Consider the following 23793-nt stretch of genomic DNA (forward strand, 5'->3'; position numbering starts at 1 on the left):
TATGAGGCTGGCATTGCCGTGATACCCCCCAAATATCTCTGGCCCATCTCCTAGACGGTCACCAGAGGATTTTTCTAAAACATCAAGCCAGAGGGAACTCCCTGGCGGTCCAGTGGTTAGGACTCCACACTCACGAGGCTCGGGTTCAATCTCTGATCGGGGAACTAAGATCCCACAAGCTGTGTGGGGGCAGGGAAGCCCCCAGTATATGTTTAATAAAGACTCCTGAATGACTGAAATTTGAGGCCTGGAGAGTTCAGCGTCTGATCCCTGGCGACACGAGGGAAAGATGAGGAGAAAGGATTTGGATTCAGGGTTGTCTAGATCCAGTGCCTCTGCTCCTTCCATTCCGTGGTGCTAAGAAAGATTTTGCTCACGTCCTAGGCCACCTGCTCCGCCTCTCGTCCAGGCTCTCTGGACACCGGACATCCTGCCGGACAAGGCCCCCAGCCCTTCTCTCTGATTTGGAACCAGCTCCCAGTCCATCCTGGAGGCGAGCGGTCAGCTCGGTTCACCCGGCACAGCAAACATTCCCAGCTGCGTTCAAACACGGTAAGGACGGGCCTGGAGATCTGCATTTTCAACAAGGACACCAGGAATTCTGACTTGGAAAGGTTTGGCATTCCATGTCCTGGCTCCCAGGGAAGCTGGTTAGTATCTCTCAGCCTCAATTTCCCAGAGCTGAAAAAATGAGGCTAATAATTCACAGGCAGGGGTGGGGCTGGCACCGACGAGGTGAGGTCCCGACCCACGGTGAACACTCGTTAAATGATACTTAACTCCTACCGGTGAATATGAGTTCATTTCAAGGGGTTGATGAGAGCCAGGGAGAGAAAAAATAACTCTTTACCGTGCAGAAAGTCCTTTCATCTTAAATACAGTATCAGCACTCCTTCTGGGGCCTCCACGCAGCTCATCATTCTTTTCAAACTCCAAACTCTGCAAACCTCTCCTCCTTCCCACTAAATAAATCATTAAAAGATTCAAAGTCTGGGCCTCGTAAGCTTCCCCTGGAATGGAGTGAAAAGCAGACAGACACGTGCTCCCCGGGCACAAGGAGCAAAGTCCTACATTTGCAAAATGGTCAAAAATGAGTCATTTCATTTGTGGAAAATGAATACATCTGATCTTGCAAATGTTTCGCCTCGGGGGAAAGAAGTGTATGCGAATTCTCAAACAGCCTTCTCCCGGAAAAGCAGTTTCCTACTGCTCGGGGAGGCTGAGACAGCCAAGCAGAAAGACAGTGCCTCAGATCACTGGAGTCTAAAGAGAAATAACCTCCCCATGAAGGGGCCCTGGGGAGGGTGTGAGCAACAGGGTTCAGTTCCTTAACATTCAGCAATCAGCTTAGGGCGTCCATCAATACCTCACTTTGCCAGCCTAACGAAACCCAGACGTCAAAGGTGGCCCCTTGGGCTTCCCTGGTGGCGCAGTGGTTGAGAGTCCGCCTGCCGATGCAGGGGACACAGGTTCGTGCCCCGGTCCGGGAGGATCCCACATGCCGTGGAGCGGCTGGGCCCGTGAGCCATGGCCGCTGAGCCTGCGCGTCCGGAGCCTGTGCTCCGCAGCGGGAGAGGCCACAGCGGCGAGGGACCCGCGTACTGCAAAAACAACAAAAAACCCCAAAAAGGTGGCCCCTTCTGCCCACTATTTTTAGTGAGGGTTTGTTGTGGATGTAGGGATGTGAAGGATTCTCCACTGACCAAGGTGAATGGTCCACTTTTCTCTTTTCCTCCAAGTTCATGGCCTGAAAACATTTATGGGTCCTGAATCCAATAAAACAAACATTAGCTTGTCCATGTTCTATATGCAAGATATCACGCTGGGGCTCCAGGGATACCTAGTGATACCAGGTAAATTCATTCCACTAAGGCCCTTGCTGCCTGCCGTGTGCCTGGCAGGTGCTGGCCTACCTGGAAACGACCCAGGGCCACATCCGGGGTCCATTACTCTGTCTGGGGAAGTAAGACGGGCTCACATCACTAGGACGCAAAAGCAGCATGAACTTGGATATCAAAAGCAAGCACAGCAGCCACAGAAGGCAAGGATGAAACCGAGCAGGACCCTGCGGGGCTCCTCCTGGGCAAGGAGCCTCTCTGTTCAGCCTCTACGACCTTCCCTGAGTTCCAAAGGGCAGTTCAAACAGTTGCCAATCAGGGCAGCGAGGGGATGCAGAGACGCCAAGAAACAACAGTGCAGCCTTGGGGCGGGGTCCTGGTTCCCCCTCAAGAGATACACACAACAACATCTTTGAGCTCTTTACAGAACTAAAACCCCTACAGATGGAAGACGTCAGCATTCTTCATTCCAGAGAAGACCACCTGAGGTCAGATTAAAGGAACCAGAGAAGCTCATCAAGAGACCACGGAGACCAGATTAAAGGACTACAGGTCCCGCACACACTGTAATCCTTATCAGCGACCCCACCTTTGAACCATTGCTATAAACCTCCTCACCAAATCCTCCTGGGAGGAGACAACACAGTTTTCAAGGGTAGGAGTCTGCTGTGTCCCCCTTTGCCTGGCAAAGCAATAAAGCTCTTCTTTTCGACTTCACCCCAAACTGTCTCTGAGATTCGATTCGGCACCAGTGCACAGAGGCCAAGTTTTCAGCATCAAGGGGTGGAGGGGAGGACAGCACTTCATCCATGCCCCCCTCAATCCCCCCAAGCTGCTGCCTCCCTCGAAGTTTCAGGGGGAGAAAGGCGCAGGTTTGCCCCGTGGAGGGGGCAGAGGAAACGGCACGAGTCACACGCACAAGCCAGAAGGCAGGCAGGGAGTCACTGGACGCATTTAGAAGGCGAGGAGCACCGCCGGGTGGGAGCAAGCAGGAGGTTGAGGGGGACTTATTGGAAAACCAGACTGCACAGGTGGGAGGTGCCGGCCGAGGGGCAACGGGGATCGTGGAGGAGAAGCAGAGGGTCCCTGCTTCAGAGCACTCCCTCTGGCGGCCCTGAGGGCTGAGGGGCTACGGAGAGGCCACCCGGCGGGGTCTGGGCTCACTGACAGAAGAGACCCCACGACACTCTTCCCTGGAAACCCAATTTTGCAGCTGTGCTGGGAGGCAGTGACCTGAGCATGGGGAGAGGACTGGGACCCATCAGGGGTCATATCTGAGCAGCCTGGCAGCTCCTGGTCCTGAGCAAAGGGAGGGCTGTGTGTGCGTGCGTGTGTATGTGCTGTGCCCACACCGGCGAGCAAAGGGTGTGACATGTGGCCAAGGCCTGATGCCGGCGTCCACGGCCCCGGAGCTGAAACGCAGGATGGAGACGCAGTCCAGACCTGAACACGGCACCTTCAAGTCCTGACAGTTTCCACCCACGACCCAGGAGTGCATACAGCCAAGTGGGCTGGAGCCATCGGGGTGAGGTCCTCAGCCCTAGAAGAGCTGAAACGCAGGCTTCTCTGCCCGCGCCCCCATCAGTTTTCTTCCTCGCCTGGCGCCTGAGCGCCCAGCGTCCTGCCGAGAACCTTCTGGCTGGAGCTGGGAGCGTATGTTCACGCTGCACTCCGCCACCCGCGTCCCGAGGCCGTTCCTGTTCCCGCCAGGCAGCCAAGAGATGCAGCTCCGGCTCCCTGCACACGTCCTCCCCCCTCCCCCGAGGGGAGAACCCTCCTCCCTGGGCCCGGCTCCAGCATCAGTGCCTTCAAAGAACCACCTTCCCGACACCCCTCCATCACCACCACGAGATGCTGAGGCTGGAGGTGGGGGACTGGCTGGGCGCCCAAGCTCTTCAGGGCCATTCGCTGGCCGCCTCGAGGTTCACTCATCCTACACACACCTCCCACCGCTGCTCATGGGGAGCCCGGCTGGACCCACAAGTCTCAGGAGATCTCATTGCAGGGCCCCATCTCAGCCGCAACACCTTCTGGGTGAGTGTGTCAGCCAGAGAGGGGGGTTCTCAGATCTCAACGGGGCGGGGGGTGGGGGACGGGACCTCACCCCCCCATCCGCGAGCCAATCCCCTTCCAGTGTCATTGCACACCCCCAGTGCCGGGACGCTCACTGCTCAGCAACCCACCCTCAGCTCGGACGGCTCTTGATTTTTAATAAGAGGTCATACACGGGTACAGTTCACAGCCCAACAACAGCGCAGGGACTCAGGGGAGGCTCGGGGCCACCCTGTCCCTGCCTGCCCTGCCCCCCACCTCCTGAGAGAACATTCTGTGGCTGCCTGCGTCTCCCGCCCTTGCCCCAGGATGTAACGTGAGGCCCACGCTCTCCTGCACCTGGCTCTGGTCACGGACAGCAGCCCTGGGCCTCTTCCCCGCCGGCAGCTGAGAGCACACTCTTCTCTCCCAGCTGCATCACTGGGATGTCCCTGAATGCCCGGCCGGGCCAACTCCTGCATCTCCTGGACACCCTCTGTCCCTCAGAGCGTCTCCCCCAGCCCCTTCAGGCCCTCATCCTTGTGACACTCTGTTCGGTCCCCTTGAGTGTGTGTGCCTCTGCTTCCGGCTGGGACCCTGCATGACTTGGGGCCACCAGCTCCAGGCCCTCTACTGGCCCCGCCCGTGTCTCCTGGGCTAAGCCACAGCCGAGTGCGTAGGGTATTGACTCCAGGGAGCCTCCCCGCGATGCAGCTACCTTCACCTCTGCCTCGGGCTCCGCAGGCTGCCCAGAAGACCCCACCCTGCCTGACACTCCCGGCGCCAGACCTGGATGAGCATCTCCTCTCCCCAGGGTGTCACGGGAAGGTACCTACCATCCGGTCTGCAGCCAGTGGGCCCCGGGGCCCCTGTGGCTCTTTAACTGCCTCCTTGTCTCTCCTTCCTGCCCCGACTCTCTCTACCACCCATTGTCTCCCATCCCCCATGGCTTTCTTGGCTCCAGCTCAAGCCTTGACACCTGCTGCGCCAGCCCCTGGGCTGAGGCGCTGACACCCTCCACGGGGTCCACTCAGAGCCCCCAGCTGGTAGGGGTGAGGAGGCAGAGGGGTCTCCACCGCAGGCCCCGAGAAAGTACCATCGGTCTGCTCCACGCACCCTGGAGAGACACTGCAGTCCAGGCTGAGAGCCCGTGCCTCCACCAAACTCCCCAAAGACTTGCCCCACCTGCCCAGCCTGGCCTCAGGGGCTGTCTGAGCTGAGACGATTCTGGTCCTACGTGGGTCACAGCCCAGGCAAACCCGATCACCATCAGCCCCGATGGGAAGGAACCACCACCAAGTGGGGTGACCTCCGTGAAGGTCACTCAAGGACCAGGAAAGCCGACGCAGTAAACTGGCGCTCTAGCTCCAGGACCCCAAGCCAGCACAGCACGGCCAAGGTGCGCAGGTGGCGGGCACGGCTCTGATCTGGCCAGACCCCGTCAGAGAGAAAGCGAAGTACATGGTTTCACCAACGCCACCCACTCCCAGGACAGAGGCACAGATGGAGGCTGATGACACACCTGACATACCTGACGCTGCGGGAGTTTTCTCCTTCCGACCTGCAACGAGAGAGAACACACGCTTAGAATGCAGACCCTCCGCTGCCGGGGACCCACGCGAGGATGTTAGACGTGGGGCCCCTGAGCCCCGCTGCCCAGGATCCCTTCTCCAGCCTCAGCAAGCTGCCCCCTACCCAGCCCCAGGGCCACCTCTAGGAGCTTTAGGGCTCCTCTCCCACCCCCCTCATGGCCATCACTTCGAAGGTAATTGTTTTTACAGGAGTTGGGGAGCAACGGTTCCAGAACTCTGTGTCCAGGCTCTGCAAGGCAGCACCCAGACCAGTGAATGAACGAATGCGCGTGGGCGCTGCGCTGGCCTTGCTGCTGCCCCTGCTTGTATTTGCAGTGTGTCTCCCCACTCCCAGATCTATTTTCAAGTGCCCAGAAGTCAATTACACTGCTTTACAAAGGAGACAAGGCTCAATGTCAAGAAACCAGACAATAAGATCGTATCACTGAACTTTCACATAGACCGAGAAACACGCGGAATCCATCAACAGCGACGACTTCTGCTCTATAAGCCGAGGGAAAGGGACTTTGGGATTAAACAGCTCAGGGCAAAAGAGGCTGGCGGGCTTCCTGGGCCTGAACAAGCTAAGGGCTGCGAGTAAGCACATTTGGGACTCTAATCCCTGAACATCCCAAACTGGATTTCATTGCCAGAGAGCCTGAGAAATAAAAACACACGTAACCTAAAGTCAGATGACTTTTCTTTCAGCAAGTTGCCTTTCCAGTCATCCTGAAGACTGGCTGCATGGCCCCCTCAGCACGGAAGCCAGGGGGTGGCTTCTCCCACTGAGCCAGGCTGGCTGACCTCAGGAGACCACCCTGTGCCCCTTCCCCCTGTCTGCTGCGTCGGAGAAGATGTCATCCCGGTTGCCTTTCAAGCTGACTGACAGGCCGGTGCAGGACCGTGTCTCCGGGATGCCGGCAGCTGGTGGCTGCCCAGAATGCCATGTCCACGGCTCTCGCTGTAGCCACACAACGCCACAGGCCATGGAGCGTGTCTCATCGTCACGCTCAGGTGTCTGTGTCACAGCCACAGGCCACATCCCGTCAAGCCTCGGGTGCCACCAATGATGACGACGATGAGACACGCTCCTTATTCGGTCCTCACTGTGTGCCAAGCCCTGGGCTGGGCCCTGATGCATGTAATCTGTGATTTCCACAGCAACCTGGCAGGTCCAGCACGGTCTCCACTGAGCACATGAGGGACTGAGGGTCCCGGAGGCTAAGTGCCACAGTCACAGGACCGGCCAGTGCCCAGGTGCATTTTGAACCCAGATATGCGAACTCCACCCTCTTCCTGCCAGGCTGAGCTCCCGACGCAACCTCAGTGGTCAGCAAACCACATTCTGCCGTGTTCAAAGTCTGGGCAGAGGTGACAGGGCTGGAGACGGAAGGGGACACGGGTTTGCAGGTGTGTGACTCCTGATCAGGGACTGGTTACCCAGGGATACTGTCATTTATAAGAAACGTGTATTTACATATTTGGTCTTTCAGATGACCAAAGTGTTACCAAATGCAAGTCCATGTGCCCGACCACAGTGAATCCAAACAATAGGAAAATGTCGGCGTGTGGAGCAGAGAAAGGTTTATTGCAGGGCTGTGCAAGGAGACAGGTGGCTCATGCCTTAAAAACCCCAAAGGTGAGCGAGGGGCGTGGCTAATTGTTGAGAACTTCTCGGTGTCAGATCCTTTGTTCTTGAGGTCGGGACCTGGGCAGGGAACGACGTTCCTGTAACCCTCCACCAAAACAAATGTTATTCTCTGTTCTGACAAGAAAGGGCAAGGTCCCCAGGCTCGACTTTCGCCCTCCGAGGTCCAGGCCTGGCTAAGAGGAGGGGGTCCCTGCGGGGGCTGGGTACCGTGCCTGGAAGCATCCGTCTGGGTCCTCCCGCCAGTGCCCAGGCCCGGCTGAAGAGGCAGATCTCAGCTGACAGCGCCCTCAGGGCCAGGTCCCCAGACCCTGCCCAGCTGTCATCGCCGAGGATGCCGGGAGCCCAGGACCCAGCCGGCCCTCAGGCTCCTCAAGCCACGCAAACGGGAGGCGGGGGGAGCGTGTGCCAGGTCCCACGGACCGCAACCCATGCAGACTGCTGCCGCCACTGGGTCCCGCAGGCGGGGATGGGGAGAGGTTCACCGCCACCTCAAGGCCTGGGCCCGGCCAGTGGGCAGCCGTGGCGAGGGCCCGGGGGGACGCAGCCTGTCCCCCGGGACGCCCAGCTCCCCCGCCGGCCCGAGGCGGGAGAGCCTGGAGAGCCCCGGGGAGAAGGCTGTGATCCACCCCTCACTCACTGCGCTCTCCACCACGAGGACCGCCGGTGGTGGAGTGTGGCTTCTAACGGCGGAGCTAAGAGTCTCGCGGTAACCTTCCCGCTCTCAGGCTCTCGCGGTAACCTTCCCGCTCTCAGGCTCTCGCGGTAACCTTCCCGCTCTCAGGCTCTCGCGGTAACCTTCCCGCTCTCAGGCTCTCGCGGTAACCTTCCCGCTCTCAGGCTCTCGTGGTAACCTTCCCGCTCTCAGGCTCTCGCGATAACCTTCCCGCTCTCAGGCTCTCGCAGTAACGGTTTTGGTTGCTCAGTAATGACCGAGCGCTATGGGGTCACGCGCCTGCCCAAGCCCCTATTACAAAAATATATTTCTCACATGCAACTGGTCTTCATCCACAGTTTCCTGCTCAAAACTTCCAAAACCCTTGGAATTTCCTGAGAGATAAGAGCACTGGGAGCCGCACACAGGGGGACAGAGCCCCCAGTTTGCCACTCAAGCACCCAGGCCCACTGTCACAGGCGGATGAGCCTGGGCTCCCCTGGCAGCACCCAGCCCGCCCCTTGCTCTCACCAGCGGCAATGAGACAGCAGGTAGTTCCCAGCTGCCTGAGTGTAAACCCCTGTCCAGAAGGACCCTGGACTCCCTCCAGGCGGGCATCAGCGCCCACCATCACGGCCACACTGCCTCCACACTGGCAGGTGATGAAGACAGGAACAGACCTTGTGCCCTCTCCCCCAGGGGCCGAGACAAGGTCAAAGCAGCCCTCTGTCAGCTGGAGAGTCTCCAAAGCCGTTCTCAGGAAGCCCTGGCAAAAGCCGGCACGGACGGGTGAGGTCGGCTGATGCCCGATCAGAGGAGCAGGTCAGTAAAGCTGCCTGAAGCCCCCTGTCTCATGCAGAGGGAAGGGTGGCTTCCACAGGAGACGATGCATCCCATGCCCGGAGCCCAGCAAGGGCCTGGCACCCAGCAGGCTCCATGGCAAAGGCTGCTGTGTGAACCCATGATGGAGTTGGCCCAAACCTCACACACTAAAAGCCACACACAGCAGAGTCACATTTACACCAAGGACAGCACATTCAGAGGACCCTTGGAACTCCAGGGCATATCGCTGTCAGTCCTAGGACAGAAAGAGCAACGAACAACGCAGGGGGGCTGGGCAGATGAGGCCTGTGTGCGCACAGACGTGGCACTAGCGTGGACTGGGCAGCAGGCAGCGGGAGCCTCCCAGAGCCCTCTGGTTTCCTGCCCATGAATGGGAACCGGGATCAGGATGACTTCCTAAACTGGCAGGAATGGAGGTGAGGTCACAGAAGCAGTCTCATACCTCTTAACCCAACCTCAGGGGACTGTCCCCAGTGGATCATCCAGGGCCAGGATGAGGCTTTACATGTGTGATGCTCAGGTCAGAGATGCCTTAGTTTGGGATGCTCTAGACACACCTGGAGATAAGGATTCTGGCACAAGGAGTTTACTTGGGAGGTGAAGGCAAGGGAAGTGAGAAGACAAAGAGAAGTTGCCTAATTACGGCTGTTATCAAGCTGCCCCCCACTGTGGGAGCCCCCACTGCAGGCAACAAGAATTGGTCCACCAGGGAGCCCTGGGGGCCAGTGCAGAGTTCCCACCCAAGGGGCAAGTTGCTGCAGTCCTAGCTGAGTCTGCTCCTAGGGGACAGTAAGTCTCCACACTCCAGCCTGCCACACAGGAGGCCAAGGGGTCTCCAGCCTCAAGAGAAGACCCCAGGCACAGAGGTGCTGGCGGTTGGAAGTGAGAGGCTGGGGTGAGGGGCTCTGCAGCCAGTGCTCCCTGGCCTAAGAGAGAGCCCCCTGCCGTCCTTATGATAACACCATGGATAACTGAGCCGCCATGTGGACTTCACAATGTCAAGGGTACAAGTGATCATTTCGTCCTCTTGTTTCACTTCTGTGGTGGACCCTGCAGACTGACTCATTCAACATGTGTGCCAACCCCTCCTTCCATGGCTTGCATAAGTTAGCCTCTGGAAAACTGAAATCTACATTTCTCAGACACCTCTGCATCTAGAGTTCGGCGGGTGACCTGAGTTCCTCTGGACAGATGTCTATGTAAGATTTAAAAGGTGGAAGCAAACAACACAGGGCGGTGGAGGGATGGGGCTCCTGGCTGGCAAGGAACAGAGGGGTTTGGGCCTGAGCATTACAGACAGTGGGGTTTCCATGGCAACAGGGTTGGGTGGGGGTAGGCGATTGTCCAGGCTGTGTTGTCCCTGGCTATGGGGCATCCAACCTTGGTCCCCTGGTAGTCCTGGAATCTCAGTCCTAACACCCAGGGTTAAGTCCTCTCCTGCTCAAATCAGAAAGAGTGGATTCTGTCGTCTACAACTAATCACTGTGACTGATACAAATTCAGATTCTGAAATCACTTCTATTGTTTTTCTTGTGTGGAAGAAATACAGAAACGTTTAAGATAAACAAGTAAAAATCATCTGTAATCCACCACCTGGAGGTACTGAAACACACCGAGACACACAGTAATCAAATTGACAAAAATTAAAGACAAAGAAAAATTACTGAAGGCAACGTGGGAAAAACGACAAATAACATACGAGGGAACTCCCATAAGGTTAACAGCTGATTTCTCAGCAGAAACTCTACAAGCCAGAGGGAGTGGCACGATATATTTAAAGTGATGAAAGGGAAGAACCTACAACCAAGATTACTCTACCCCACAAGGATCTCATTCAGATTCGATGGAGAAATTAAAAGCTTTACAAACAAGCAAAAGCTGAGAGAATTCAGCACCACCAAACCACCTCTACAACAAATGCTAAAGGAACTTCTCTAAGTGGGAAACACAAGAGAAGAAAAGGACCTACAAAAACAAACCCATAACAATTAAGAAAATGGTAACAGGAACATACATATCGATAATTACCTTAAACGTGAATGGATTAAATGCTCCAACCAAAAGACACGCTCGCTGAATGGATACAAAAACAAGACCCATATATATGCTGTCTACAAGAGACCCACTTCAGACCTAGGGACACATACAGACTGAAAGTGAGGGGATGGAAAAAGATATTCCATGCAAATGGAAATCAAAACAAAGCTGGAGTAGCAATACTCATATCAGATAAAATAGACTTTAAAATAAAGAATGTTACAAGAGACAAGGAAGGACACTACATAATGATCAAGGGATCAATCCAAGAAGAAGACATAACAATTATAAATATATATGCACCCAATATAGGAGCACCTCAATACAAAGGGCAACTGCTAACAGCTATAAAAGAGGAAATCGACAGTAACACAATAATAGTGGGGGACTTTAACACCTCACTTACACCAATGGACAGATCATCCAAACAGAAAATTAATAAGGAAACACAAGCTTTAAATGACACAATAGACCAGATAGATTTAATTGATATTTATAGGACATTCCATCCAAAAACAGCAGATTACACTTTCTTCTCAAGTGCACAGAGAACCTTCTCCAGGATAGATCACATCTTGGGTCACAAATCAAGCCTCGGTAAATTTAAGAAAACTGAAATCATATCAAGCATCTTTTCCGACCACAACGCTATAAGATTAGAAATCAATTACAGGGGGGAAAGAAACGTAAAACACACAAACACACGGAGATTAAACAATACGTTACTAAATAACCAAGAGATCACTGAAGAAATCAAAGAGGAAATCAAAATATACCTAGAAACAAATTACAATGAAACCACGACAATCCAAAACCTATGGGATGCAGCAAAAGCAGTTCTAAGAGGGGGAGTTTATAGCAATACAAGCCTACCTCAAGAAACAAGAAAAATCTCAAATAAACAATCTACCCTTACACCTAAAGGAACTAGAGAAGGAAGAACAAAGAAAAACCCCAGAGTTAGCAAAAGGAAAGAAATCATAAAGATCAGAGCAGAAACAAATGAAATAGAAACAAAGAAAACAATAGCAAAGATCAATAAAACTAAAAGCTGGTTCTTTGAGAAGATAAACAAAATTGATAAACCTTTAGCCAGACTCATCAAGAAAAAAAGAAAAAAAAAAATGTTAGGGCTTCCCTGGTGGCGCATTGGTTGAGAGTCCGCCTGCCAGTGCAGGGGACACGGGTTTGTGTCCCGGTCTGAGAAGATCCCACATGCTGTGGAGCGGCTGGGCCCGTGAGCCATGGCCGCTGAGCCTGTGCGTCCAGAGCCTGTGCTCCACAACGGGAGAGGCCACAACAGTGAGAGGCCCGCGTACCGCAAAAAAAAAAAAAAAAAAATCTAAAAATAGAATTACCATATGACCCAGAAATCCCACTGCTGGGCATATACCCAGAGAAAACCATAATTCAAAAAGACACATGCACCCCAATGTTCACTGCAGCACTGTTTACAATAGCCAGGAGCAACCTAAATGCCCATCGACAGACGAATGGATAAAGAAGATGTGGTACATATATACAATGGAATATTACTCAGCCATAAAAAGGAACGAAATTGGGTCATTTGTAGAGACGTGGATGGATCTAGAGACTGTCATACAGAGTGAAGTAAGTCAGAAAGAGAAAAACAAATATCGTATATTAACGCGTATATGTGGAACCTAGAAAAATGGTACAGATGAACCGCTTTGCAGGGCAGAAATAGAGACACAGGTATAGAGAACAAACGTATGGACACTAAGGGGGGAAAGTGGTGCGGGGGCGGTGGTGGGATGAATTAGGAGATTGGGATTGACATGTACACACTAATATGTATAAAATAGATAACTAATAAGAACCTGCTGTATAAAAAAATAAATTAAATAAAATTCAAAAATTCCAGAAAAAAGAAACAAATACAATCCATACATCAAAAAAAAAAAAAAAAATCTGTAATCCACCACCTGGAGATACTGTAATATTTTTGCATGTTTATCTCCAGGCTTTGTTTTTTTATTATTATTTTTATATAGTCAACATGATGCAGTTTATATCATTCTATTTATGCCAGCTCTGCTCACTTAATGTGGATTATCAACATCCCAGGGGCCTTGTCCACGAGGCCTTCAGCTCCCTAGAGCAAATCAGGTTCCTCTCCATCCACCCTTTTTTAATTTATTTATTTTTAAATTACTGTATTGAGGTATAATTGACACAGAAAAAGCCGTATGTATTTAGACGACTTTGGAGATAAGTATATGTCTGTGAAACCATCACCACAATCAATGCCATAAACACATCCATCACCTCCAGAAGTTTCCTCCACCCCCTTTGTTTACTGTTTTTTTTTTGTGATAAGAACACTTAACAGAAGATCTAGCCTCTTAGCCAAGTTCCAAGCATTTAATAAGGCATTATTATCTCTGCGGACTATGCCGTGCAAATCTCTAGAACTTACTCATGTTGCATGACTGAAACTTTGTACCCTTTGACCATCACCTGTCCATTTCCCTCTCCCCAGCCGCTGGCAGCCACCGCTCCACTCTCTTCTACGAGTTTGACTATTTTAGATTCCTCATATAAGCGGCATTACGTAGAATCTGTCCTTCTGACATTTCACTGAGCGTCACATCCTCCAGGTTTATCCACGTTGTGACATGACAGGATTCCCTTTTTTTAAGGCGGAATAATAGTCCGTTGCATGTATATATCATATTTTCTTTATCCATTCATCAGTCAATGCACATTTAGGTTGCTTCCGTGTCTTGGCTATTGTAACAACGATGCAATGAAGAGGGGGGCAGATATCTCCTCGAGATCCTGATTTCAATTCCTTTGTGTACATACTCACAGATGGGATTGCTGGATCATATGGTAGCTCTATTAATTTTTTGTCCAGCTTTGGTGTCAGAATAATGCTGGCTCATGAAATTAGTTCAGAAGTGTTCCTTCTTCTAGTTTTTGGAAGAGTTTAAGGATTGGTATTCATTCTTATTTAAATGTTTGGTAGATTTCCCCTGTGAAGACATCTGGTCCTGGGTTTTTCTTTGTTGGTTTTTCTTTTATTCTGGTCCTGGTAATTCAGCTCTTTCAATCTCCGTATTTATTATTGGTCTGTTCAAGCTTTCTATTTCTTCTTCATTCCATTTTGGTAGGTTGCATGTTTCTAGAAATTTATCCATCTCTTCTAGGTGGTCTCACTTATTGACATAGAATTGTTCACAATAGTTTCTTACAGCCTTTGTGCATTGCATTCTTTGTCCCTGACTCTGGTGATGTTGTTCAGTAACGTCCCAGAAGTAGAAATATTGGCTCCATCACAGAGCATGAATATGGTTAAGGCTCCTTCATACACAGGGCCACACTGCACCCCGGAAGACCTAAGCGCCACCACCCTTGAATGTGAGGGCTAAGAGACAAGAGATGAGTCCTTAGAGCAGCGGTGCACATGGATCACCTGAAGATCTGATTAAAATTCAGACTGTGATACAGGAGGTCGGGAGTAGGGCCTGAGATGCTACATTTCTAACAAGTTCCCCGGAGAATGCCCCCAGAGGCCCTCAGCCTGCCTGCTCTTTCCTGTCAGTACCTGGGCTCCATACTGACACAGCCCCTGGGCACCTGTGCCTCAGCCTCCGAGGCAGCAGCCCCAGCAGCAAAGCCTGTGCTTGTTTCCACTCTGCTTGCCTCAGGCCGTGTCTCCATTTGGCTCTCAACTCCAGGCTCCATGACCCCTGATGTATGTGTGGTTCTTAGGGGTTCTGAGTTGGGTTCTCCACTCGGTGTGGGGTGAACTTATCCCCTCAGACCCAGGATGCTGCACCGCCCTGGGTGGGGTAGGGGACATCTGTGACTACCCTTCCTGCCTGCCCTATCTCTCCTCATCTTATGCCAATAGTACCTCTTTTTTATTTTGAAGACCCTCAGCTACCTACCCAGCCTTTCCTAGTCCACGTGGCTTAGGGGAAGTTAACCCTCTATAATACCAGAACCAAAAGGTGAGCATATAACCTAGTTCTGGCCAGTCAACAGATTTCATCGCCTTCGTTTCAGTCACCTGTTTGAGGGTGAACATGTGACCTGGGCCCAGCAAACCCATGCCAGGACTTACAACAGAACTATTGTGGATGAGAAGCTCTCTGCCCTCTGCGGGCGCTGCCAGGGCCACTACATGCAGCTCACTGCCCGGAGAGTGAGGCCAACATGGAGAGCAGGGCTAAGGTAACTCCTGAGGTCATAATTTGAGCCCCTAGGTCAAGCTGGACCTGAGGCTGACTTGAGCTGGATGGGGGTGGGCCACCCCAGAGCTAGGACCAAAGCCATCACAGACAGGCACCAGCTTGGGCACTGAGGCGTGTGTGTGTGTGTGTGTGTGCGCGCGTGTGTGCGTGCGGGTGCGTTCAGCACAAACAAGGGGGCAAGAGGCTCCAAAAGAGAAACCCCGCGAGTGTCCACAGCCACCTCCCCACACACACACGTCACCCACACGCATATGGGCACGGCACGCACACAGTCCAGGCCAGGGCAGCGGGGGTCATGGTGGGGGGACTGCAGCCGACAGAGAGGAGGGCCGCTCCAGTCCCACGGGATGGTTTACAACATTGCTGGTATCTTCGCATGAGATGCAAAACAATAAAAATACGAGACGCATTAGGCGACCGTTATGTAGCTTAATGGGAGCGTGAGTCAAAACGGCATTTAAATATGGTACAGCGGCCGATTTGGAGTCTTTAGACAGCCTTTAAACAGCCTCGTGTCTCTCATCTCTCCTCGGGGAGGAAGTCCACCCTGTCGTCACTGTCTTTCTCCTATGTGAGTACAGGGCCTTAGTATGCACCCTCGGGGGGTCCACACAGGAGAGGCGGCCAGGTCAAGGTCACACAGCCTATAGGGGCAGAGTGGACACGCAGACAAAGGTTGTCTTACTAAAACCCTGGGTTTGACTCACCACCAGAGGCAGGTTTCCCAGGAAGCTGTGGAGGCTGAAACTGCACTTGTTTGGCCCCTTCTCATATCTGACACGTAATTCTGGGGTCTTTTTCTTTTTTTCTTTTTTCTTTTTTTTTTTTTTTGCGGTACGCAGGCCTCTCACTGCTGTGGCCTCTCCCGTTGCGGAAGCACAGGCTCCGGACGCGCAGGCTCAGCGGCCACGGCTCACGGGCCCAGCTGCTCCGCGCTATGTGGGATCTTCCTGGACCGGGGCACGAACCCGCGTCCCCTGCATCGGCGCCACCACTGCGCCACCAGGGAAGCCCGGGTCTTTTTCTTAAAAAGCGCCACACCAAACTATATAAGTTCTATGATTCAGGCCTCACAAGGCATGAATCAGCCCCAACTCCCAACGGACCTGTTTCCCACTTCCTCTCCCCCAATCCCAAGCCCAAGGGCGCTGTCATCAACTTGAAATAAGTACTGAGAGGCCTCCGTTTCCAGGGTATCTCTGCTCAGCCTCATCTGCAGTTTCTTCCCTATTTCTGATGATTTAGACACTTGTCATGCAAACGACATCTACAGAGACCCATTCTGCGGAATGCTTACACACCTCTTTTCAAGGTCTCCTGCATCTTAAAATAAAACCAAATCCTCCTGCTTCTTCCTGGGCCAGTGCTCGGGGTCCCAGGCTGCAGAAAGGGGAGAAGCCCACGAGGAGCTCCCTAGCCATCCACCTGGTGACCCACAAGAGCCGCACCCCGCTCTTGGCCTTGGGGGCCCCGTCCCCCGCCTTCCAACCTGCCAGGGCTGGAGGAGGTCTGGAAGTCACAGTTGCAGATCCAGTGCTTGGACCTGACTGAGTTTCCACCCAGACATCTCCTCTCTACCTTCAGGCTTTATCAGACTCTCAAGGGCGTCTCAGTCACCAGACTAAAGGAACACGCCTGCCCTTCCCACCCTAGTACAGAGGGGCCCCCAAAGCTGGCAGCACTAGAAAATAGCGTGGGGGCCCTTCACAGGGGCTGCTGCCCTGCCCAGAACCACGTGGGGCTTCTTACCTTCCTGCCTGGAACAGGTGACTCTCAGCATCCCCTGGGTACCCCACGCCCCCAGGATTAAAGAGGACCTCACCTCTCTCAGGGTGACATGACAGAGGCTAATGATTTTGCAGAGCCGCTTGAAAAGTAACGGTGATGGTAATAATAATAATTTACTATTACTATTAACAACTAACATTTACTCAGCACTTACCACATACCAGACCCTATTCTAATCAGTTTACAGGTATTAACTCATCTAGTCCTCACTGCACCCTGGAAAGAAGGTAGGACCTCTATTTCATTTAACTCTTCCACTTTGGGGGCTGCTTTGTTTTAATTGCAAAAGGAATGCGTGCTCCTTGGAGCACATCCAACAGAAGAGGCAAGCGCACAGAGCAAGTCCACAGTATCCCCGTGCCTGCTCTCTCCCCGTCCATCCCGGCTCCATTTCCCCTCTCTCAGCACAACCAGGGCGAGTAAATTCATGTACGCAGCCTGTCCTTATGCCAATACATGCAAGCACATATCAGAAGGCTCTCTTAGAATTAGCTTCCCCATTTTGTGGATAACAAAATGCAGCTCAGAGGGATGAAGTGACTTGCCCAAGGTCACACAGCAGGCAGACGGAGGAACTGGCACTACTTGACTCCCAAGTTTAATGGCAAAGCCTGTGACCTTACCCACTAGCCTCCACGAGTCATCAGCTTTGAACCAAAGGAGTAATAATAATCGTAACAAAAGAAAACAGCAGGACACATTCACTTAGTACTAACCACGGCGGCGTTTCAGGTACATTACACACATCCACCTAGACTCCCCCCAAGTCCTGCGAGCTGGTCCTATGATTTGCACAGCCTCCCCCCAACTTCACAGATGAGAGAACCAAGCCTTCAATGAGGGGAAGCCACTGGCCCGGGTCACACAGCTATCAGCAGTGACAGACCAGGATTCAGACTCAAGCCCTCTGACTATATCAGCCCAGGAAAGCAGTTGGGTGGGAAGGGGCAGGGCTTGGTCCTAAGTCAATGGACAGAATGGCCACTGTCCCCATCCTGAACTCACACGGGCTTTTCACAGTGCCTCCCACTGACCATCTCAGGGCCTTTGCACACTGGGGGGTCCTCCCCTCCCCTAGGCCTAGATAATGCCCAGGGCTTACTCAGGCCCTGGAGGAGCCCCTGGGTAAATCCCCCCGCTCCCCGCTGAATTCCTGAAGCCAAGCAAGGCATCTGTGCACAGCTGACATGGGACTAACACATGTTCAGGGAACAGTGTTCAGTGAATAACGTGTTGCTTCAGTGGGAAGGCTGAGCTGGGCTAAGGGGACACAGTGTGTGAAGGACCCAGAGAGGCCCTGGGCATGGGCGGGGAGTATGGCAGGGCAGCAGGTAGGGCCCAGCAGGAAGAAGAACAAAGAAGCAGATTAACGAGAGAATGGTTTTTCCTCCTCTCACATCATGACGGACACTGAGGTGTAATGAGTCCAGACAGTTCTCTCCACTGCCCTTGTTAAAATCTTCACCAAAGAGCTTCCAACTCCCAACAAGAGTGCGTGAACGCTCTGAGTTAGGATGCCACCAGCAGAAAAGGACACTTCCAATACCTTGGCCAGGCTGTCCTGACCGATGAGGCCGGAAGCTGGGCACCCCAGGACCAGCGCGTGGAATCACACGGTCAGCCGGCTGTCCGCTCCGGTGGGGAGAAGCCCAAGAGATTTCCTTCTGTAAATGTTCAGTCGTAAAAGATATTTGTGGCAAAACAATCGGTAGTCCTGGATCATGTTGAAGGCAGCGAACTGGAACCTTAGAAATGGTCCAACCAAAGCCACTGCCCTCTTTAAACGCGTCTACTGTCCCCTTGGTGAGAATTCTGAACTCTTTCGGACAGATGATTTTCACAGAGGGGGGAGGCACTCAGAATGACAATTACGTATCCCAACAGGCTCCATCAGATCCTGAGCAAGCATTGTATCTTCAGTGGCCCTGATTTCAGCCTCACACACCAGGCCTCGCTTATCTTCTGGAAACTCTTCCCAGCAGTCATGCCATCAAGCTCCAGGGATGGCATGGGGATGGGTCCTTGAGAGTGAGACCTGGAATTCTGGGGGCTCCGTTTGTGAAGGAGACCAGTTTGTCTGCTGAGGACCCCTAGCCGGGGAGGAGTGGCCGGCGGGCCTGCCCGCGGACTTGACACGGCTGCCCCAGGGCAGGGGAGCAGGTAGAGTCAGGGAAGCCACGCCCCACAGCCCACAAGGGGGGTAGAGATTGTGACTCTCCATCACAAAAACTGTTCAATAACTACAGGTGTCTCAAGACGGATGGTTGTACCTAAAAAAATAGAGCTCCCTGGCCCTGGAGGCATGCAAGAATCTGGGTTGGTGGAAAGGGCATGCAGAATTAAATGGGGGACTGGGCCGTCTCCAAGGTCCCTTAGACCGCCAGGAGAAGCCAGGATGCTAAGATGTGACTATTCCTCCCTGTCAAAGCCAAGTCCAGAAAACTCCTCCTGGCCGGTCAGTGCCAGCCAATTGCGAGTGGACTGTGTGTTTTGTAGGTAAAATAGCTCCACATCGTCACACGTGCTTCTGTCGATACCTGTCATTTCACAGGAAGCATCCGCAAAGCCCAGCTCGCTGCTGGTCCTGGGACGGATGTCAGCAAAGCTCAGCAGGGAGCCGCCTGCTTGGGGCTGAGTGTGCGCGAGGGTCCCCACCGGGTCATAGCGGGGAGCAAGTGTCCAGGCCGAAGGGTCAGAGGGGGCAATGAGAGAGGCTTCTGGGAGGAGACCTGAGGGCAGCCACCTCCTGGACGGCAGCCCAAAATGTGTCTTCACTCCTCCAGAACCGGGGGAGGGTGCGCAGGCCCCCCGGATGCCTGCGGCAGGAGAGCTGCCACTCGTCCCCATTTGCTCATGTGTCCAAATCACATTTTGAAAAAAAAAAATGTTCGACACTTTCTTCTTCCCTCCTTCCCCCGCCGAGACCTCCGAGGACGGTGAGGTCTCAGCCTCCAGCCTGCCCAGGTGGGTGGGGGCCGGGGGCAGATGCAACCACAGCCAGGAGGTGCTGGAGCAGGGACACACACAGTGGGTCTGTCTTCCATAAACAGTTGCTGAATGGAGGAATGAGGTGAGGACAGCGGTGCCAGGTGTGGGGCTTAGCGCTGAGAGAGAACATCCTGGAGCAGAGGGGTGACAGGATGAACTGGTGCTCCAGCAAGAGGACTTTAGCCCCTCGCAGTGGGTGCCAAGTAGACTGGGAGGGGCTGAGAACAGCAGAAATCACAACGACCAGCGGGCGACGTGCCACATGCACTGAGGTCCTTGTTCCGAGGTCTCTGTACCAATTACCTTGTTCTTTCCTCACACGATAACTCTGCGGGGAGGGGGGGACTGCCAGATGAGCAAAGTGACCTCCCCGAGGTCACACCGCAGGCGTGTATGTGGTAGCTCAGGGCCCTGCATCAGGCAGGACGGTGTGTCCCTGGGGAGGTCCCTCAGCGTCCCAGGCCTCAGTTTCCTCATCTGTGAACCGGGAGTGATAAATGCCCATCACTCAGGTGGTTCCCTCTGACCCCAAAGACTGTATGATTTTTCCACCGCTCTGCAGGCAAAGACCGCCTGGGAGAAACCCTCACGTGCCTCGTTATTTTCAAGAGGAAGAAAAAATAAAAAACCCAAATGATTTCCTTGAAAGGCCAGTAGTAACCCAACTCCCTGGCAGTTTGAGTTTTTTCCTTTCCCCAAGAAGTCTGGAAGGAATTACATAGTGTTGACAAAATCTGGAGAACTTCCAATGACTAGAGGATTCCCCGGACATTTCAGCTCCAGATCAGTCACTATTGAAACAAAATCCAATAGTCTCCTCGACGGGCACCTTGCTGGGAATTTTTCATGTACTGCAGCCACGTTAGGTATGTGAGGAGATGGGCAGACCCCTGGCCTTTGTGCCCCTGCGCCCCCTCCCACTGGCACAGCTGAGCCGCTGACCCTTGCCCGCCCCCGGGGACCCAGCCGGACAGAGGCAGCCCTTCCTCCCGGCCTGGACCCCGCACGGGGCAGGTGTGGCCTCAGTGCCCTGGGGACCAGACCCAGAGCAGCCTCACCCAGCTAGATGGAGGGCCCACCTGCTCCTGTGGGAGGACAGAGCCTGGAAGGGTGGGCTTGCAAGTCCTCTGCCTCCTGGGGCTTCCGAGGACCATCCCAGAGCCCTGTGTGGTCAGCGTGGCCCGCGGCTCTCATCCTGGAGACCTCGGCCCTGCCCAACTCCCAGAAAGTTCTGTGTCCTGTTTCAACAAGAGGGTCTCAGCCTACCACGAGAATGCACATGGGCTGAAAACCACGCCGACACGGTCAGCCTCAAGCTCTTCCCGGGGCTGAGACCTGAGTATCCACCAGCCCTCTCGGTACATCTGCTCAGAGGCCTGACGGACGCCTCAACCTCAGCTGGATGAAGTGAACCCACCTCGGCCTTCCTGTTAGGGAACCACCGACTGAAACCGCCCACCTCGGCCAGGCCCACTTGCCTGAGCTGTCTCACAACAGCAGGTCCGATAAGCAACACGGTGCTGTCACCGAAAACTAACAGGGAGAATTCGGGAGGGGCCAGAAGGAGGGAGGAGACGCCAGCCCATAATATGTCCTGCCAACCTCCCAGAGTCCTTCGCGCTGGAATCCATCTTGGCTTAGACATGCACACGCCACCAGGAAGGACCCTGAGTCAGAATGATTGGCTGGAGACAAGCCGGAAGCTAAGCCCATCACCATGAACCCGAGACTGTGAGCCACGTGGCGGGGCAGTCCTCCGGGGTTCCCTCACCCTGCTGCTCTCCGCCCGGGCGCCCCTTCCCCATAAAGTCTCTTGTTTTGTCAGCACGTGTGTCTCCTGGGACACACGCCTGTTAGACAAGACCCCACTCTCGGGCCCTGGAAGGGATCCCCTTCCTACAACGTCCCCGTCTCAGCTGGGCCCGACCGCCTCCCCAGGAGCTCAGGCCCCACACCAGGGTCAGCCCGGCCCCCCCCTGCTCTCACGCCCTCATCGCATCCGTCAGCCGATAACTGGTGGCTCCACCTTCAGAATCGCCCAGGATCCGCTCCTTCCCCACCCCCACTGTGCTCACCGGAGCCGACCACCGCCTCCCCCTTTCTCTAACGGTCGTGGTCCCCTCCTCTGCCCTCACCCCAGAGCCTGCTCTCCACACGCAGCCGGACGATCCCACTCAGCCCACGTCAGGACGCATCCCTCCTCTCCACACCCCCCGCGGCCGCCCCGAGGGACAGCCTGTGTGTCCCAGGCCTTAGTGACGGGCTGACCTCCTGCGACGTACTTCCCCATGTCCACGTGGCTCCCTTACCTCCTACAGGTCTGTGCTCAAGTGTCACCTTCCCCGTGAGGCCTTCCCTGGCCTCCCCCTCTCACCATACTGATCCCGGGCTGGTCTCGGTTTGTCTGCATGTGACATGTCGCCCCCAACCACCTGTGCACCACCAGGAGCTGGCCACAGTCATTCCTGGCTCTGCCACTGACCAGCTGTGTGACCTTGGACGAGGTACTTAACCTCTCTGTGCCTCTGTTTCCTCACCTGTAAAATGTGCCTTCACTCCCGGTTGCTGTGGAAACTGAATGAGTTACTACACACAACAGTCTGGGATATAGCAGATGTCCAGTGAGCTTTCGTTAAAATCATCGTCACACGCTATGGGCCGGTGGTCGGGAGACCTGGGCTCTAGTCCACCTCTGCCCCGACTCTCCTTGTAACCTCAGGCAAGTCCCTTTCTCTAAATGCCATTTCCTTTAGCTGCAAAATGTGGGGATTAGCCAAGAAGTGGGCTGGGCCCCTGGGTCGCCCACTGCCAGGGCTTCAACCACCCTCCATGGGATGGGCCCTCCCTGATCTCCACGCTCTGACCCCAGCTGCCACCCCGCAGCGCCACCAGGACATTCTCAGGCGGCTCAAACTCCTGCTGCCAGAACAGACTCCCGGCTCCTCCCTTCCTGTCACGGCCCCGGGCCCCTCTGCTTGCCCCTCTGCTTCCCCCTCCGCTTCTCAGTAACCCGTGTCACCACCCCCTGCTGAGCAAGCCAGAAGCATCCCCTGGGTCCTCTCCTTTCCTCTCCCCCCACACTCACCCTTCACAGACTCCTCTCAGCCCACATCTAGGATGCCCAAGTCCCCCCACACCCACACCCACGCTGAGCCAGCACTCCCTCCACCCTGGACCTTGCACGAGACTCTATCTTCGAGAAGGTTCCTCCCTCGCTGTTTGAGGGCTGGCACCCCTCATCCTTCAGGTCTTGACTCGGAAAAGCCTTCCCAACCCTTGCCTTCCCTTGTCACACCCTGTCACACCCCCTCTCCGAAGCTCTTGTTTGTGTACTTGTTTATTTTCTGCCTTCTGCCTTGAATCTCAGCTCCAGAGGACAAGAGTCCCCTGTGCCGTGCCTGGCACACGGTAGCACCTCAGCAAATGTCTGGTTATGAATGTACGACGTACGATCACGGCTGAAGTTATGGCTTGATTACCTCCACAGACAGGGAGATCATTACCAAAGGGAGACTGTCCATTTCATGGGTGGAGATGCCCACATATAAAGGCCAGAATGTTACTGTAGGTAAAAGGAGTAAACTGAGGCTCAGAGAGAAGAGGGAGTCCCTTAAGATCCCAGGACAGCAGGGATGGCATTAGAGCCACGTCCTAACTGCTGGACAGCACCGCTGATGCCCCAGGAGGTCCATTCTCCCAGAAGCAGGTGTCTTCAGGGGCCTAGTGGGACCCTGGCCCGGATGCTAACTGTCTGGCCCACTTTTCCAGGCATTCTCCTCTTCGTTCCTTCCCAGGGCAGAACCGCTGCAGGGCACGTGCCCCCAGATGAACCCGGCCCCACTAGAAGTGCCCTTCAGAGGAAATACTGGGCAGTGGGCTTTGCCATCATAATTCACTCTGGCTTGGAAACTGCTCTACCTGAGTCTGACACAGTCACGAGGATTTAAAACAGGTGATCACAAGTCCTTTCAGCGCTCTGGGAGAAGGTTTATTCCTCTCCTCCTCGCCCCGAACGGCACAGGGGGAATCATCACAGCCTCTCTGGATGTTCCACAGCTGCATCAACAGGCGGGCAGCCTCAAGGGGGCTGCGGGCAGCCAGACCCCAAGCACCAGGCAGCCACCCAGGGCCCATCTCAGGCCTGGAGAGTGAGGCCCCAGGCAAACTATTT

At 54.2% G+C, this 23793-nt stretch overlaps 1 protein-coding gene across 1 annotated transcript in view; it reads right to left on the minus strand.

Moving 5' to 3' along the window:
* Nucleotides 1-23793, minus strand: part of IQSEC1 (IQ motif and Sec7 domain ArfGEF 1) — a 327675-nt gene that overhangs the window by 228077 nt on the left and 75805 nt on the right. Inside the window, exon 2 of the mRNA XM_065885744.1 lies at nt 5401-5430. Within this exon, the coding sequence (XP_065741816.1) occupies nt 5401-5430 (30 nt within the window). The remainder of the gene's footprint in view (nt 1-5400; nt 5431-23793) is intronic.

This window comes from Phocoena phocoena, chromosome 10 (assembly GCF_963924675.1).
Source record: "Phocoena phocoena chromosome 10, mPhoPho1.1, whole genome shotgun sequence".
Classification (NCBI taxonomy): domain Eukaryota; kingdom Metazoa; phylum Chordata; class Mammalia; order Artiodactyla; family Phocoenidae; genus Phocoena; species Phocoena phocoena.